Raw genomic sequence first — 18,620 nt, 5'->3', positions numbered from 1 at the left:
CAGGGGGCGGTGGCTGCCGTGGCCCCCGCCTTCCTCTCGGCTTCCCGCCCTCGCCGCCGCCGTCATGGCGCTGGCCGAGGCCGGCCCGGCGCGGGTGGTGCGGAGCGGGCAGAAGGACGAGCTGTACCGCAGCGGGCTGCGGAGCGGGGCCGGCGCCGCCCTGCACGGCCTCGCGGGTACCGCCCGGGGCGGCCTGGGGGTGCTGCCGGGCCCGGGGCCGGATCCCCCTCACCCGGCTCCGTGCGGCTTCTGTGGGGTCGGGTGCGGAGGGTTCTGTGAGAGTCACTGCCGAAGGAGGGCTTAGCGTGAATTTATGTAAAATAAGTGTAACGGTGCTCTGCTCTTAGGTGCGAAGAAGTGGCTGGAGTGGAGGAGAGAGATCGAACTGCTTTCTGATGTGGCCTACTTCGTCCTCACCACTCTGTCAGGTAACGGGCCCAGCAATTTATTTAGTATCTAGCGTTTCTTCTGCGTAAAAAAGGAGCTTTCTGCCCCGGATATGAGCTATGTTTTGGTGACCACCAACTAGCATGAGATGGCTTGACAGTGATTTCTTTTAATGAGACTTTTTAGTTGATTTTCCGTAAATGCCTTTTATTAAATATGCTAACCACTGAATTGTCAGAAATTTGAGTTCAAATTCAGTTTAGCAATCCAGATATGTACATGTTATTTTAAAAGCAAAAGTTATTTTTAAAAAAGGGAGGATGACATTATGAAAATGTATCCCTGCTTTAAGCCTAAACTATTGCAGATATCGAATGCTGATGTAAATACAGTGCTCACCTCATTCAACACAGAAAACGCAGCTACTTCTGAAATCCAAAACCTAGTAGCTGTTCTGATCTGAGCAGCCTGTCAGCACTGCCCAGCCGTACAGAGAATGGTATTACGATTGCTGTCTTACCCTGCTTGTTTTCTGTTACACGCGTTATTTAGGTTACCAAACTCTGGGTGAAGAATATGTTAACATTGTCCAAGTTGACTCAACCAAGAAAAGGGTACCTTCTTTTCTTCGACGGGCCGTCTTCATTTCTCTTCATACTGTAGTACCTTATTGCTTAGAAAAGGGATTGCTGCATCTGGAACACGAGCTGCAGCTTGAAGCTGATGGGGCAAGAACCTTACAGAGCAACGCAGCGCTTGGCTTATCCAGTAGGACCTTAATACGAAACTGGATACAGAGACAAGTCAGGGAGCTTACAGAACAGCAGAAGAAAACACTCTTACAAATTGTGTATGTTCTTAAACAATCCTTTCCTTTGCTTCATCGACTACATCTGGCAGTATTCTACATCCATGGCACTTTTTATCACCTATCTAAAAGAATTGCAGGAATCAGATACGTAAGTGGATCTATTTATTGTTTGAAGATGATATCCACTGCAGTATTTTGGCTTCTTTTGGGATGCAGCATGTTTAAAAGGGATACAGAACTTGGCTATATCTGATTATGATATAAGCAGTGCAGACTGGGTGACAGGGAAATTTTTAATACCTTATAGAATGGTTATTCCTTCCAGTTAAGGGTTATGACTAATGAACGTGAATGCACTGTTACAAGTTAATACCCTGTATAACCTTAGAATACTGTCTAATCCGGCCTGTCTTCTACAGATAGACAAAAAGCAGCTTAATAAATCCATGGGAAATACTTATAGTTTTGAACAAAAATAAGTACACATTTAGATAGTATTTTTCTGTATGATGAGCTTAATTTCACATTTTTTTCAAGGAGTGTCTTTCTGAAAGGCAGCCCCAGCCACTGGCCTAGAAACACATAGACACAAGACTTCTCAATAATTCCCTGGTCAAAATACCCTGTCAGCGTGGAAATGAAGTGTTTGACTGTTGGCTCAGAGCTACCTAACAGCAATCTGATTAAAGCAATAGCTTTACATGGACAGACAGACAACTCAAGACAAACGATCCTTGCCCGAACAGCAGTTAAGTGTAGCCTAACTGAACGAGATGCATCCAAGACACATTAGACATACAAAGAAACAGCTGACTGGCAAGTCGATCACTCCTAGAAACATGTCATTCTTTTGACAGAAATGAAAATCCCAAATCAGTAATTTATTGATACGGAGGAGGGAGAGGCGTAGCTTCATAAAACTTCAGCAACTAAACATCCCTCTTTGTGTGCATTATGCAGCTGCGCTTTGGAGGACTGCAAGAAGATCAGAGTATTCGATCAAGTTACAAGTTTCTTGGAATAATTTCACTGTTTCATCTTCTTCTGACAATCGGTGTTCAGATGTACAGCTTCAAACAAAAGCAAAGAGCGAAGCAGGAATGGAAACTACACCGCAGCCTGGTTCCTCAGAAGTATGATGATCTTTGCTTACTAGAAAAGTGGTAGAAGCAATTGTTGGAAATGTAATAGCTTTCATGAACAGGGAGAGCACTGCAATTACATTGGGACTTGAGTTAGAACCTGAGGTAATGTAACATCTGACACTTGCCTCATTGTTCTAAGCATTACGTTTCATGCTTTGCTTTTATGTATGAGACTTTCACAAAAAGGGTTAAATACTTAAAGTGGGGGTTACTTTAGGATTCTAAGTTAACAACTCTTTCTTGCAAACAGGCTACACAAAATTAAGTAATACATACCTATGTTAATTAGAAATATGACCAAGGAAAAAGCTACTGGGCGCCACTCCCGCTGCACTTTGTGTTTGGAAGAACGGAGACACACAACAGCCACACCTTGCGGCCATCTGTTCTGCTGGGAATGCATCACAGAATGGTGTAACACCAGAGTAAGTACAGAGGGACAGATAGAGGCTGGAAGGAGTAAACATTATGAAATTTCTACTTGAAAATACCTGTCAGGCTGGTTATTGAAGTAATACCTTTTCCCTCACTAAGGCACTCAAAATCCCCACACAAGACTTTACCAGGACCCATATATTTTATTAAATTAGGATGACTATGGGTTACATAGATTAGGTAAATAAGGTAAGCCCTTTTCTGATCCAGCCACTGAAATGCAATTGGACGTACTGCAGAAGTCAGACACAAATGTAATTCCTTTATCTGAAGACCTTGGTTATAATTCTGGCTAAAAACAACAAATTTAATAGTGTTCTTATTTCCAGTAAAAAGAAGTAAGCTACAGCTGAACTGAGCTAGCTCTTACACATGAAAAGACTCGGGTTTTGCTCTGGATTAATGAAATAAAACAGAATGTTCATCCATTAAGGATTTTATGGATATCTTGGAATAAGGTGTTATTCATTTATTCTCTGAATAAACAATGTTCAACAGAAAAAAAATACAACTACCACTTAGAAATAAAATCTTTGCCTCAGAGGCTATGTCTGTGCTATAAGTCTGATGCATCACTGTGGCTGTTTTAGAAATGTATAACCTACTTAAATTTTCTGACACTGCTACTAGTATAGCTGTGGTAGAATCAGACAAATATTACTCGTCAGAGTACTTCCCAAGGATCCCGTATGAATCTTGACACTAAAATCACTATAGTCAAAGTATCACTATGAAAGACCTGTATTTACATCCACCAAGATTATACTTACACAAGTTCTTAAGCTCTACAATATATAGATGATTTGAAAACAAAATAGAATGCAGCCTGTAAACAAACAACATCCTGATGCACATCAGGAAACATCCAGAGTCTTTTCAAATTTGTTTGTAAAGATGTAGCCAGTGTTCATCAGTCTGGCGTGAATGCTGCCTGAAGCTGTGGTAGAAATGGTTCCATCTAATTGCAGGGAAAGATTAGAATAATTTAGGTAATGATCCTTCTGCATTGTGGCTTTACTCAATCTTATTTGGTCCCTTAGAGGACTGTGCATCTTAAAGTTGTTCCTGTAATCTAGAATGAAGATCAGTATTCACTTCCCATAACAACTCTAACTGCAAAATTAATGAAGAACTTCACAAGTTCGCATTCAAAATTGCCCTGCATGAAGTTGTGTCAACTGAAGCCCAGGCTTTAAAGTTTGAGTATAGAAGTACACAGAAGGCTACTGACAATTTCAGCTGTCAGTTTTCAGTGTGAGTACTAGCTGGGAATAGAGCCAAATCTGTTAGAGGACTTATTTTTTGCATTGTTGCCTATTCTAAAGGTGTCCCAGATGCACATAGCTGTAGGTAGAAGTATTAAAAATCCATTATGCAGTGACTTTCCATACTTGAAAGCATCCTTTCACTATAATTGCATCTTTACATTATTCTTTGCCCTAAAGACTTGGTAACTAATTTACCCAGAGCAGTTCAAAGTCAGTGGTACAGCTTTTTTTGTGTGTTTGTTTCAGGTATAGTGACATTTTTCTTAACATTGACAACACTTATAAAATGATAAGTTTTAGTCTTTTCAAATGTGCCAACATGAAATCCTTTGACTCTCCTACTGGATTCACCAAGCAAAGATACACAAATTTAAGAGATCTTAGAGAGCTAAGAATAGTTTTTAACACACAGCTAATATCTTTAAATAATACTTCTGTCATATATGAATGTTTCCTTATAGTGGCCCTGTCATTTTTCTTCACATAATAGCAAAATTAACTGAAGTAGTAGTATTTCTTCCTAGAATTAAAAAAAAAAAAAAAAGACACCAGAAGAATTGTTAAGAATCTATCCATTTTGTTTTGACTTACTGCTTCAGGAAATGCCTGTTAAATAGCAAGTAAAAGCACAGCATTTGTTGGGAAAACTCAGGACAATACAACTGAGAAAGACTGCCTGAAATTCTGTAACAAACTTTGCAATGACGCTGGACTGTAATACACCTTGAGTAAAAACGTGTATAATGTAGTATAGATATTTTGGGTGAAGAATGGCAATAAAGAGACTAGCAGTCTACTAGCTCAGCTGCAAATAAAAGTCGGGAATTATTTTAAGTACAAAGAGGGGAAAAAAACCTGCATCTGAAAAGAGTATATGGCAGCATTACTTGTCAATATTCAAGGGTAACAGAACATGTGAATAAAATTGCAGTGACTATTTGAGGGGTTTTGCTAGACAGGCTTCCTTGTAGGTGAAAATCCAAAAGGTTTCTTTTCTCTAAGGTTATGAAGTTGCTTCAAGGTAAGATGTTGTATGTTGTGTGCAATAGCCAAAGGCTTAAGGGTATATTTTAAACAGCACCTCAAATTGCTCTTTAAGTTAGGCTAGCTTACAAGACTTTTCATGGTTAAGCTTGTATCACAAACTAGACTAAAAAAAATAGTTTTAATTACAGGAGCTCACTATTTTCTAGAAGCAGTCAGTATTTGGATTTTTTTTTAAGTTTTATTTTTAATCTTTTAAATACAGCAATTTAATACGAATTTCTTTTCTTGTAGACAGAATGTCCACTGTGCAGAGAGAAGTTTCATCCTCAGAAACTGATCTACCTACGTCACTACCAAATGTAAAGGAAAAATTTCATTTCATGACAAGGGTCTTCACTCTCATACCCTTTACAAAGTGGTCATACAGCTTGAATTAGTCCAAGAACAAGGCTTTATTGTAAAACTGGTAACTGCCTGTACAAGGTGGCACTTCATTCCTGTTTTACAAAATAAATCTATTTCTGCCTCTACTTTCCTGTTTCTTGCGACATGGTTCTTGACTATATCAAAAATATGTCTATCTAAAAAGTGCTTACCACAAATGTAATACTGTTCTTCACTTTGGACAATGAAAAATTTAAGTCATCTTCTCACTTACATTTAGAAAGTCTGAATAACAAGTCTTCCAACCTTTTATAACATGCTTAAGGCATCAGTAAAATTCTACTGTATCTAAGACTCCCTTTCTCTTGTTGCATTACAGTAGTCCTGCTCTTTGCTGTAGACTTCAGAGGGAAAACAAGCTGTACACAGATCCTTAGTTTAACTGCAGTGGAATTTCTGATGATAAATGTATGTCACATACTATACGTTTTCCTACCAAGGTTAACAGTGAGGCAGGTTGCCTTGATTTACAAACTGTCTTTCCCTAAGATCAACAGAAGCAACAGATGCGAGGCCAAAGTAATGCAGAGTACAGATAATTCTGCACACTGATGAATTAACGTGGAGCTTCCAAACTCAACACTCTTCTACCATTATTGATATCAAGGCTTTTCATCAAGTATTCCAGACATTTAGTCTATAGAAGTGTTGTTTCAAAAAGCCCTAGTATGCATACTAATAGCAAACTGCTCAACTATAAAGTGTTAATTTTATAACACAGCTTAAGTTTTGTCTGTGTGGCATTTTCTACAGCCTAACACAGGGAAGAAGCTGACTTCAGCCACAAGCCCCCTACCCCTCTGTATGGCAACAGGGGTTAATTAAGCTAAGCCAGTATGTTGCAGTATAAACGAGGAGGGTTTCAGCAGCATCACCTCTTCAAGGTTCATTCCCTTAAGCTATTACTCGTTCAGTTATACAGGTAGAGCAGCAGAGAAAAAAACTAGGTAATTGTTAATGCATCTTCTGATTTCATGATTGAAAGTACACAAGATTAACTTATTTGTAGTTCTTAAATACAAATGGAGAGGGAAATCCAAATGATCCCCTCTGTGGATCATGAGTTAGTTTAATTAAGTCTTTCACAAACAGCACTGAATATGGACGTGGGGTGGGGAGGAGGCATGCTACAGTAAGCACTTTTAAGATAGTTATTCACACCGTAGAGATCCTGGTTAGCTAGTTAATAATTAAGTCTTCAAGTGTTATAAATCCTCCAATAAAGTTAGTCGAACATTTCATTGTATCTATATATGGAATGAAAAGAGTTGCCAGTAAAAAATAATGCCAACACTTCAGCATTACTTTACAAAAGCTGGTTTTCAGTCTCGATACCATCCTTTTCTTACACCAAAAAACTTCCAGGCATGCCCCACCTGCTTAAAACTGTAAAGAGTGGCAGAAAAATGGTCCATATGACTCAAAACGTGACCAGCTAAGGAAATGACTACCTTATAGTCATCTCCTTACAAAGGAAAACAGCAAGGAAAGATAATTAATTGCACAGAAACAAGTAGGAAGCAATTGATGACTGAAGTAACTGTGAAGTTGTCAAGTTTTTCAAGCATTCTGTAAGGGTAACTTATTTTTAGCACTTGTAAGTGGTAAAAATAGAGCAGTTTAACAAAGTGTCATCAAACTTGTCTGGCCTTTGCAAGCTGAGATTCAGCTAGGGAACTATACAGTTGTCTCGATGTCATCTACAATACATATTTGAAAAGTGCTAATCCGACAAAGGAAGAACAGCTGTCACCTAAGAATGAGAAGCCATTCATTCTTTATGCTGCCACTTAAGTTAGAAATTAAGTGGAGGTAGAAATTTCTAATTTGCAATGACTGTCTTTAATACCCCATTGTTTAGCAGGAATCATCCCAGTTACTAATTTTAACATTAATAAATAGAAAAAACACCATACTTTTCTCCCTGATTTGCCCTCATATTCAGAGACTCCAGGAAACCTGAAGGCAGCTCCTCCAAATCAAGACTTTCAGGTTTTGAGGCAATGAACTGCAAACATCCATGACTGGTACTTTTGTAAGGCCCTTTCTGGATACAGTGTTTCTGTAACTTAAAGTTTGACATTACATACACATAAAAAACCGAAAAACAACAACAGGCCAATGTCAACTTAAACTACCTTTAACTTTTCCAGGTTTACCAAATACTAAATTCCAGGGCTCCATAATGACTTCATTTGACAAAATCAGATAAAAGGGTTCTTTACATACATTTGCCAATTAGACATCTGTTGAAATTGCCACTATTCTCCATTCAGAATATTCAAAGAGCTAATCTTTTTTTCCTTTCTACCAGTGAATGTTCCCTGAAGAACTATAATAGGCATCACATGAAGATAAATGCTGAGGGTAATCACTACTGAAAAGAATCCATAAATACTGTCATCTATCTATCTATACATATAAATATATAAAGATAATAGAGAACAAGCAAAGGGGGACACTGTCTTTTAATAAATTTTGGAATTAAAAAGTCACTTAATAAAACTGCAGTTGTATCACATGAAAAAGTTTACATGCAGGTCATTTATCTCTGATTTTTTTTCCCGTAGAAAATGAAAACCTTTGTTAAAACCCACAAAGTTGTCTCCTACGGCCAGTTTGGGTATATTCCGAAGGGGCTGCATGAAGTCAGCTTAAGGTAATCAAGCAACCCTTGGGTATGAAAGAAATTTCAACTAATAACAATTAATATATATATATATATATATATATATATTTATAATTCCAGGTCCTCAAAGGAAATGGTCATAGATTTTGAACAAAGTTTTGAGTCATCATGAAAGAGCCCAATTTTAGCATCTGCTAGGAGATGCAATGGTGAAACTGGCATTAAAACCTAACAGAAATGAGTTACTTTAGAAGCTATACATTTTTTTTTCCCTACTGAAAAACCCATGATTTTGTAGATTTATTACTCCTATTTATATTTATGACTCAGTAATACCATGCATTTAGCAAACTGGCTTAAGTTCTGCATCTACTTAGGTCTATTGAATTTTTGTATGAAAATAGCACATGGCCATGAAGCAGAAAACAGCATCATGTGTGCGTGCCACCTTTTTCTTCCTCCACATACGTGCACAGCACTTCAGGGTGACAGTGAGGAGAACTATGTAAAAATATCCAACTCAAAGCCATTAATCTCTCCAGTGCAATGGATCCTGAAAGAAATCCGTTATCCCAAATCCATGGGATTATCCAAAGTTTCTCCAACTTCTTACAAAAGACAAACTCAATGCAATTTGGTTAGAATGCCAGTTTCTTCAAGAAACTGATATTTCAGATAAAAATAGCAAGATCCTCTTAAAATGAAACTTCAACTGCTTTTTCACCACTCAATCATTTTATGAAGAAAAAAGGCATTGTTACAATGGCTCAAAATCGTTCCTTTAGTTATAAGTAGAATTGGTCAACAGGTTGATTGCATGTTCTAGCTAGCAAAGGTCTTTCCCACATCTTCTTTCCCTTTGTATTTCCTCTTGCCATGTGTGAAGGGTATATATCTGTACTTTATCATATGCTGTAAAGAAAAAAAAAAAAACAATTTTTAGGGGCAAGAAACTTAGATAATGTTTACAAACATGTTTCATAATATGCAAAATAAATTACAAAGTCCTCTATGCAAACAGTTCTTCAGTATTGTAATAGCAAATCATGAACCAATTTACATTTAAATAATGCCATGAGCTCAGTCTTCTAAATATAAAATTTGGTTCTAGCCAACGACATATACAGTACAGTGAAGTTTACTGATTAGGGGATTGCAGAAAACTGGATATAATATAAAGATATTAATTTCCTACCCTTCACTTTACAACTTTGAGTACTGGTACTTAGTCAAAATCCTGCGTGTCTGGAAAAAAATTGCTTCTCCTTTTAAAATCCCAACAAATTTTAAGTAGTTTCTTAAAAATGTGTCTGAATGATTTGCCTATGTTTTTCTTCCCCGTCTCTCCATCCACTTGGCTTGAGCAAACTTGTCACAATACCCCTTTTACTCCAACAGAGACCCTAAAAGACTTCTTCATTAAAAGCAGCCATAGGTAACTGAAGAAAGGAAGTGAATCAGACATTTTGAGACATCCTGTATAAAAAACTGACTGAAATTTAAGACCAGAACTGTTTGGAAGTAAGTATCAAATGTTGTATATGTAGTGTATGAAGCTTTTTCCAAGTATTTTTGTTTCTTGCTATCCATATTTGCTCAAACTTGCAAATATACAACTAATGCTCATGCATAAGGCGTTCAAGTGAAAGAAATATACACATGTAATAATTGTAATGTGCTTAAGCGGATGGATGGATAGTTTGTTACAATACTATACATTTTGACATCAAGTGCTACTATCTGTTCTTGGCAAGTTACCTTGATTTGCCTCTTCATAGTGATACAAAACAGCATAATGAAGTACATCACGAGGATTGGCCAAAAAACTGGAACGTTGAAAGCCTCAAAGAACGTACATGCCATAGCAACCAGGATGCCTTTAGTGGCAGAGTGCCTTAAAAATAACGTTAACAATTAATCCTTCAACCCCAGTCACCGTTAATTTGATGCAGATACTTAAACATTTCAGAAACAAAGTTTACAGAGATAGATCCACTCACCAGAATTTAAACTCTGGGAGCCTTCTAATGAAAGGCCGAAATTCTTCATTTTGCCTTGTAGGTAAGGAAGGACCATCATCTGAAGAAAACATAAAAATGAAAAAAAAAAAAGAAAAAAAAAGATCAACCTCCCTCACAGACTTTTTTTAATCTTTAAAAAAAGAACTTTCATTGTATGCAAAGATCCCACTGCAGCTTCTGCGTTAATATAACAGGGTTCATTTCCCATAAGAGAAAGATAACAAAAATCAGTGCAAGGTCATTTGAGTCATTATAGGGAGAATTTAAGCAACATAAAACTTCTGTATACATACATAACACTTAAATAATATGGAATATGTTCAAACCTCAAAAAGAAAAACATTTTAAAGACAAACCTTTTAACAACTCCTAATATCTAGTAGTATAAAGTTTTTGTAAGCTCAAAAATGCAACGGTCAGGCTGAAATTACACATATTAAACATTACTCGGTCAGACAAAATGAGCTGGCAGTTTGACTAAGTTCAGAATTATTGCGGAATGAACTGTTCATCATACCTGAATCTTCCATTAAAGAGGGGTCTACCTTTGGCGACAAGAAAGCTATGAAGAGATTTAGATGGTAGATTCCCAAGGCATATGTCACAATGTACCAACCCTGAAGAAAAGAGGAAAAAAGAACTAAGATTAAAGAATTACTGAAAACTACTTTCAGATACTGATTTTTCAAGATGAAACTGTTTTTTCTTCCTCTTCCCAAAGAAGCACTTTTCTATATCCTCACATTCACGTGAAATGTGAAGTTATATAGAAGATATAGAAATGAGTTTTCTATATTTGTCTAAAAAAGACAATATTCTCACTGCATAAAATAAACATTCAGACTCTAGGAATAGATGAAATCACCTTTATGAATCTACCCTGTGAGAGTTCTTGGCCTGTCTTTTAATTAAGATGTTTTCTGATATTTGTATACTGACAGCTAACATATATAACAGTTTTCATTAAAAGCTACTTAAATATTAACTAAACTTGCTGGAAGACAAACAAACAAAGATGAAAAATCTATCACCCTTTGTAAGCTAAACAATTTCTAAGTTTTATAACAGTAATCCTAATATAGTAATTAATACAAGCCTTAAAATATGAGTAGTGCAGATCTCTGATGTATTAATGGATTTAATTAAAACTTTTCTCAAGCGTCTGGTTTCTACGTTCAAGATGTAGATATCATAAAAGCAGCATAAAAGAAGTAAACAGCATAAAAGCAACAATTTTTAAAATAATCTCTGCAGGCTTCCATCACTTAAATGTTCCTATTACTACCATCTGTATGATTTTCACATTCAATTTGTAATCTTCAGTTTTCAGGAATAATAATTCTCAAGCTCTTAACTGAATCGGAGATTGGCGTGAAATAGAGGCATCTGATTAGTGGAGAAATAGTTTGCTGATGGCCTGCAGTGACAGAAGTGCCGAACAAGCAGTTCTTTATGGTTTGCATGACAGAAGGTAACCACTGGCTCCTGAACGAGCTACACAGCTTTAAAAATAAAACCTTAATTGCAAAAGAGTTTTCAGAATTTTATTATGTAATTTCATCAGAATTACTGGAGTGTTTCTGCCTTCTGCTACCATCAAATTCTTAAGCATTCACAAGCTCTTCAGTCTGAGGCTGCAAGTTTAACACCAGCAAGACAAGGTGTCACTTCAGACTATCTAATTTAGTGTGTTTTAATGATACAGTAATTCCAAAGTAGTATACTTTATAAATACTCTTAACACAATAAATAGAACAGTAATGATACCTACTCCTATCTGAGCAGTAAATCCAGTTTCCCTACCTGCAGTAAATAAACTCTAATCATGTAGATAAAACTCAGACCCAAAGTTACAATCCATCGCACTGCAGTATATGGAGTAGACTTGTCTAACCACGATTGATAAATCTAGGAAAAAATACAAAGTATACATCAGTAAAATACATCATGAGCAACGAATAGTGTATATTACAGGGTAGCATTAGAAATTGCAAGCATTTGTAAAGACACTTTGGGAAGGAGAAAAACATGAAGCATTATTCTTCTTTATTATAAACATGCTTATGAGCATTTGAAAATACAAGTTCGCTGTTTCCACAAAGGCCAAAAAAACAAAACAACGAAAAAAACCAACAACTCCTAATGCTTGGGACATCATAAAGAGACTTAGGTCCTCAGCATTTCATTGTTTATTTTCCTTAAGTTTACTTTCCTTAAGACCATTCTAGCAGGGAATCTAAGGTAACTCCTCATTGTTGAGGACAGCAATGCATTATCGCTGTGCAGTGTCACCCCCCCCAACATTCAGTATTCCATTAAGCTACATATTGTAATATCTCGTCTATTTCTAAAACATTTCAAAAGAAATCTGTACAAACTGTAGCATTTCAACAATTGATCCAAAAAGTAACGCGGTTAAGAAGTTGCATTGAGACTTTCTTCTGATGTAGTCACAGAAACCCTACAGAAAACCAACCTGTCCAAGTCTTGTGAAAAATCTATAGACCACAGAAGGCTTTCCATGAACAGACTCACCAATACTGTCCCCTTCTGACATGGTTGCTGTAGAAATAAAACACAACACACAGATTTTTGTTTTAAACGTTACCTAAGCTCAGTGAAACTTCACAGCACATTAACTGAACTAACAATTACTTATGACATTCTTTTGGATAACCCTGTTTGAAAAATTATTTTTACTGAAGTATTCTTACAGAGAGGGCATTTACTCCAAAAGAAATTAATTTCCAGAAGAAATTGTCAAAAAAGTAAAGAAAAGGATATTTTTACAAAGGCCAGAGAGGATCCAATCCATTTTAGGGAGGGGAAAAAAGTCCATACAGAAATGCAGGAATGAGCCTCGTTAGACATCTTCACCTTGGTAAGGCAGGAGCTGAGTTCTAACATCTAAGCATTGAGATATGTACTGCAGCACCACCCTCCTGTCACCTCAGAGTCTAAAGGCAAAGAACAAAACCAAAATAAATACATATTTTTAAAAGCTGCTTTGGATTTTCAAACATGAGTAACTAGACAGCGGTTTTTAACTTCAAACTGCACACCAGTGGTTAGAGACACAAACCTTCACCATAAGCACCTACATCATCAAAACACACCGGTTTATCTAAAGAATACAAGCAGCTTAGCAGACACAGAAAAGTTTTATGTGTAAGTAAAGTTGTAATCATAAAAGCCAGGGGCAGGATTCTGGATTTGGGTAAAAAAAAAAAAAAATACCTAGGGAATTATTTTTAAGTATGTGCTTCTGCTACCAATTTAAGATCTTGACCTTTCACTTCAGTTAAGCTCAACAAAGCTTTATCACTCACTTGAATATATAAAGCAAGCAAAATAAACTGGATCTTAAACAGAAACATTTTTGCCACATCATCAGAAGTAATCCCTGACATTACTTCCTGGAGTCCCCTTCTGTGGGTGGGACTACAACTCTGGGATAGCCGGAGTGCTTCACGTGACCATACAGATCTCTGAAACATTACTACGGAAAAAAAAAATCAAGTAGAAACTCACACAGAACAGATATGGACACTTTCATTACAGGCAAAAAGGTAGTAATTATTATGCTCCCCATCCCCTGCACTGCAGAGGAAAGAAATTATTCAGCACTATGAGCTGAGCAGCACTTTGTGCTTTATTTGGGGTGGGTTTGAAACGTCCAGGAATATAAGGGCATAATAAAAAACATCTGATCAATTGATCAGACGACAATTCTCTAACGATGTCAAACATCAAACCGCTCATATTCCCACCGGTCATTTTACAGCTACGCACACCCCAAATCTGTGCCAGCAGCAGACCTGACATGCCAATCCTGCAAACGTTAACCTACGCAAACCCAGTGACAGATTAGGTATGCGAGTCTACCCATGGCTTCCTGAGGGGGCAGACACTTTGCTTGGTGTAAAAAGTTGTAACACATTGGATTACATGTGCCGGCTTATCCTGCGGGCAGTTCTTCCCCAGCAGCCCAAGGAGCACAAGCAGCTAGTGCTGTGTCCCAGAAGAGCCCCCACTGGCTCAGTTTCAGCAGCACAGAGTAAAGCATCACATGACAGAGCTGAAGAATTTAACTTACTATTTCTCACCGCTTTACAATATTTACTTAAAGAAGACCTGTAATAAAACAAGAACCAAGGAGAGCGATCTTTGGCATTAGAGCTGGCTTACAGTTAAGGACCCAAGCCAGATCTCAGTGGTGTAGGGGCACAATTAAACCCAAACAATAGCAATTCCTCTTTCAGAATGTGGCACAAAACTTCACTGTTCGGCACAAGGAGCAGTGCCAACCCTCCGGCCAGACCAGCAATGCCAAGGATCAGAAAGACACGCAGAGATTAACACAAGAAACAAACGAACGGGTTGCTACAAGCAGGAAGCAGAACCGTACCCAAACTAAACTGTATCAAAAAGTTTTTCTCTGATGAGAAATACCGAGAGGGTGAACACAAGCTCTCCAACTATTACGTGTTTTCAACCGCAGTTATTATGGCAACATCATTACGAATGTCACTGCACCGTGGAGTTGTCAAAAATGCCATGACCTGGGGCCAGAAGTCATTTAACTCAGCTGGTGCAACGCTACCCTGAGAGCTGCCGGGTTCTCAGGGAAACCTCTGACCAGAACGCGGATTTCCTTAACGCAGAAATGAAGAAGGTGACTGGGAAAAGCAGCGCTGCAGTTTATACGAGTTCCCTCATCTCGTGAGGGAAGCTTCCTTGCCCAGCAGCGCCCGAGGTGACGGGCACGGAACGGGCCGGGAGACGGGCACCGGGCAGCGACCCCCGGCTCTGTCACCGCGGACCCGGCGCCCCGGACACCGCCGTAACCAAAGCAGCCGAACAACGGCCCCAAAAGAAACCAAGCGGGGAAAAAAAGGAAAAAAATAAAAGAGACAAGCGGTGCGGGGAGGGGCGGGGAGGGGCAGAGCGGGGCCGGGAGCGGCCCCGCCACCGGGAGCGGCCCGGCCCGGGGTGCGGCAACGGTCGCTGGGAGGGCGGAGCGGGCCCGGGGGCCCCAGGACCAGGACCAGGACCAGGACCGGGCCCGGGGGCGTCGCTGGGGCTGCCCCCTGTGCTGCCCGTGCCCATGTCGGAGTCGCCACCCCGCTCCCCTCCGCCCGTCCCCGCTACTCACCGGCGGCCGCGCCGGGCCCTGCCTTTCGCCCCCGCCCCCCGCCTCCGCCGCCGCAAGATGGCGGCAGGAGGGCAGCCGGCCCGCTTCCGCTTCCGGGACACGCCGGGAGGGGCGGGGCGGGGCTAGCTGCCAACCCGCCATTGGCGGCCACCGGGGGAAGGCGGGAGGACGCCGCGAGGGGCGGCGGCGCATGCGCAAATGGCGCGGGGAGGCCCGAGGGGCAGGCACGCCACGCCCTTCCCGCTGCCGAGCCAATGAGCGCTGGGCGGGTGGGGCTGGGGGCGGGGTCACGGAGCGGGCGGGAAGGCGGTGCCTGCGGGGCGTTGGGGGCGGTGGCACGTGACCACGCCCTGAGGGGCGCTGAGGGGCTCGCGCTTCCCGCCTTTCCCGCCCGCAGCGGGCTCCTGTCAGTTAGCCCCGTCAGAGCGTTTCGTAGTGAAACTCTGAAATGCATATCCCTGAGTAAAAGCAGTACTCCTGGGGCTCTTACTCTATGATTCTTACCACTTTTCTAAGGGCAGTTGCTTGGTTTTCCATCTGCTCCTTCTGTACAGCTGGAGGGGTTTCAGCCAGCCTCTCCTTCAGCACAGGGCATCCCGGCAGAGTATGAACAAGCTCAGCTCTCACCAGTACGTTCATTTTCCTCTTTTTTAAAATACAGTGTCCTTTATAGTCTCTAAACCTGTTATGCTATAACAACAGGAAGGCAAACGTAGCACCCCTTGCTTATATCTTTTTAAACAGTGTAATAAATCAGCTGTAAAGCGAATGCAGCAGTGGAACTTGCAGACTGCTGTGGAAGTCAAATCCTTGGTTTCAAGAGTTTCTAAAAGCTGACTCTAATCTGGGAGAGGCAGTAGGGAGAAGTTTGGTTTCATCAGTGGAGGGTTTCTGCCTTCGTATACTTTGTAAATCCCTTTGGGTGTCGATGTTTAGATGCTAAGATGTTGAGTAGGTGAGTCCAAAGCATGTGAAGGTGCTTAAAACATGGTCTAAATTTAATAATATAAAGGAGAAAAATATGAGACAGTTCCAACACTTGTCAAAAACAGAGGTGGACATTTGTATGTGGAGAATGGTTGGAAATTGCAATTGTACAATATATTGTGATATTTTCTAGGCCGTGACCAGCTGTTCTCCAAGGATAGAAGTGACTGTGAGGGCAAGTTTCTCAGTGCAGAAATTACAGGGAACAGATTTCAATACAGGACATCAACATGTGAGCCTTTTTACTTGTTAAACATTATGTATCTTTTTATTAAATAGGTCCTTATCCCCTTAAATTTTAATGCATACCCAAAGCTGCCAAGCTGATTTATTCTACGCTGATGGTCTTTCATGACACTTGTTGAAAAGTCATGTTTTTCAGATATTCTTGCTGGCTTCTCAACTTAGGCTGAATTCAATTACCTCAGAAAGTTAATCAAATGTATTAACGGTAGAAACCAGTCACATGTATCGTCAATTTTTGATAAGTCTCAGTCCTTCAAAGATGTATACAGATGCAGACATGCTCATATGAAGTGCTCCACAACACCAGGCCAAAGCTATCAAAGGATTTAAAGAACTTGAATAAACTATCTGTTATGTAGGGACATCTCCTGTATGACTTACCAAGAGAATATTTTAATTAATTCATCTCTCTCCTGGTATCCCGAGCAGAAAGAAGCAAACTCAAAGCTCTGTCCCATCAAGTTGCACCAAAATTTCCTGTTTCTGTTTATTCGTGTACAATAAGTTGGTGACTTCTCCATCTGCCTAATCACTCTGGTCAACGATCTGTAGGGCCGACATAGAAAATAAAGGGTGACCACACAGAATATGTTGTATAATATAAATAAATTGGGTAAATACTTGAAAGAAAAATAGCTACTTGTCATTCTAAGATAACATATACATTAGGAAATTCAGAGTACAGTAATTCTAGTGCTAAGCAGTTATTTTTTCAGGCTTTAATGCAAAAGGTTTGGATGAGTACAAGCCATCAAAAAGCTGTTAAATACTTAATTTCATAGTCACCTTATTTTGTATGTTCCTTAACCATAAAAGATCACGGCACAAGCCTTTTCATAGAAGATCATTGGCAGTTTTGAAGACCAGAGAGTTAAAGTTCATTAGCTTGAAAATACAGACTGAATAAGCACGTTTAGTCTTCATTAGACAGCATTAATAATATTAATAAAAATTAAAAAAGTAGTTGGTAGTTACTTTTAGAGTGTCTTCTATTCATGGTCTATAAGTAAAATACCACTTACTGATGAACCTTATGTATTAAAAAAAAATAATAAATCAGCATAAACCAAACAACAGGATAAGATGTGGTTTAGACTACTTCATATTAATTCAGTGAGGTGGTCTGAGGGCTGGGATTTAAGGACCAAGTATGATTGTAGCATGTAGATATCAATTACTGTACGATAAGTCAAGCATAGAATTCTACCATTGCAATCAGCATCTGAGGATTTAGAAAAATAAATTCCAAGCTTCATTCTGAGAAATTCTCTGAAATTCTGAGAAACTAAATGGTCAAATCTGTACTTGTCTTGAGAAATGTTTTTTTTGTTTTTAAATAAAACTTTAACATTGCTTTGCACCTCTCAACACCCCACACCTCACCTCCAAATTTCTGTTAAATATACAATAAAAGTTTGTAGTTATATCCGGTAATCTAAACTTAATTATTGAATAGAGTTTTAAAATCTTTGTATATTATTCCATGTATGCATGAAAGTTTGGGATTAAAATCAATAGGACAAGCTAATAAATACTTCATAGATAAAGACACAAATATCATAAAAATAGGCAGGGACTCTGTGCATTTGATTGTTCTGTTATAACCTGTAAACTGATCAAGAGAAATGGTGCTGTTACAGCAGCCTCTCACTTCCTGAGACATTGAAGCCAGGAATAGTGATGTATGTATATTTCTGTGCGCATGTGTGCACACGCAGTTTTGTGCCACTGGGTGTCTCTCTAGCACCTGTTTTGAGACCGAATTCGTTAATTCTTCAGGCTTACACTTGTTTAGAAGCTGGTCTGTCTCTAGTGTTGTAAGCATAAAGAACTAGGTTTAACTTTACACTGGATGCATACTTAAAAGTGACGAGATACTTTGGTTTAGAAAAGAAAATCCTTTGAAAATCCCTGACAAAAGTATCTTGTTGATTTATTTCATGTTTAATTATTCAGAAAACAAGCTTAAAGGAAGCCATTTAATACAAGTACTCACTCAATACATGCTGCTTTCAAATGATTAATTAAACATAAAACAATAAAAACATATAAATACTTTTTCTTAGATAAAATAATAGGTTAGTGTTCTTTTTTAACCTGTTGCT

General features: G+C 39.0%; 2 protein-coding genes across 8 annotated transcripts; one reads left to right on the top strand and one right to left on the bottom strand.

Annotated features, from left to right (window-relative positions):
• Nucleotides 1–18: 18 nt before the first annotated feature.
• Nucleotides 19–5,563, top strand: PEX10 (peroxisomal biogenesis factor 10). The gene is made up of 6 exons (XM_080564504.1): nt 19–176; nt 348–428; nt 940–1,346; nt 2,159–2,331; nt 2,633–2,768; nt 5,325–5,563. The coding sequence occupies exons 1-6, from the start codon at nt 65–67 to the stop codon at nt 5,394–5,396; spliced, it is 981 nt and encodes a 326-aa protein (XP_080420630.1). The 5' UTR covers nt 19–64; the 3' UTR covers nt 5,397–5,563.
• A 2,366-nt stretch (nt 5,564–7,929) lies between these two features.
• RER1 (retention in endoplasmic reticulum sorting receptor 1) lies at nt 7,930–15,421 on the bottom strand. Of its 7 annotated transcripts, none has more exons than XM_080564492.1 (8): nt 15,283–15,421; nt 12,918–13,084; nt 12,663–12,689; nt 11,931–12,035; nt 10,645–10,744; nt 10,107–10,185; nt 9,865–10,000; nt 7,930–9,018 (listed from the first exon to the last, which is right to left on the bottom strand). In XM_080564492.1, the coding sequence occupies exons 2-8, from the start codon at nt 13,032–13,034 to the stop codon at nt 8,929–8,931; spliced, it is 654 nt and encodes a 217-aa protein (XP_080420618.1). In that variant the 5' UTR covers nt 13,035–13,084; nt 15,283–15,421; the 3' UTR covers nt 7,930–8,928. The 7 variants fall into 7 exon arrangements, with proteins under 7 accessions (XP_080420618.1, XP_080420620.1, XP_080420623.1 ...); XM_080564494.1 differs by having other exon boundaries at nt 12,969–13,084; XM_080564497.1 differs by having other exon boundaries at nt 13,005–13,084.
• Between the last annotated feature and the right edge of the window lie 3,199 nt (nt 15,422–18,620).

This window comes from Anser brachyrhynchus, assembly GCF_964034855.1.
Source record: "Anser brachyrhynchus genome assembly, chromosome: 21".
Lineage (NCBI taxonomy): Eukaryota > Metazoa > Chordata > Aves > Anseriformes > Anatidae > Anser > Anser brachyrhynchus.
The sequence above is the reverse complement of the archived record's forward strand: the minus strand, read 5'-3'. Positions and strand labels throughout refer to the sequence as shown.

Bases quoted from the DNA above. Each gene is read 5' to 3' on its own strand.
- PEX10 (XM_080564504.1), top strand. From the start codon at position 65: ATGGCGCTGGCCGAGGCCGGCCCGGCGCGGGTGGTGCGGAGCGGGCAG. The intron at 429-939 runs GTAACGGGCCCA...CGCGTTATTTAG, and splicing joins CGTCCTCACCACTCTGTCAG to GTTACCAAACTCTGGGTGAA. The intron at 2,332-2,632 runs GTATGATGATCT...TATGTTAATTAG, and splicing joins CGCAGCCTGGTTCCTCAGAA to AAATATGACCAAGGAAAAAG.
- RER1 (XM_080564492.1), bottom strand. From the start codon at position 13,034: ATGTTAGAACTCAGCTCCTGCCTTACCAAGGTGAAGATGTCTAACGAG. The intron at 12,036-12,662 runs GTGAGTCTGTTC...ATTTTTTCCTAG, and splicing joins GTCAGAAGGGGACAGTATTG to ATTTATCAATCGTGGTTAGA. The intron at 10,745-11,930 runs GTAGGGAAACTG...TCTTTTCTTCAG, and splicing joins TTAGAGTTTATTTACTGCAG to GGTTGGTACATTGTGACATA.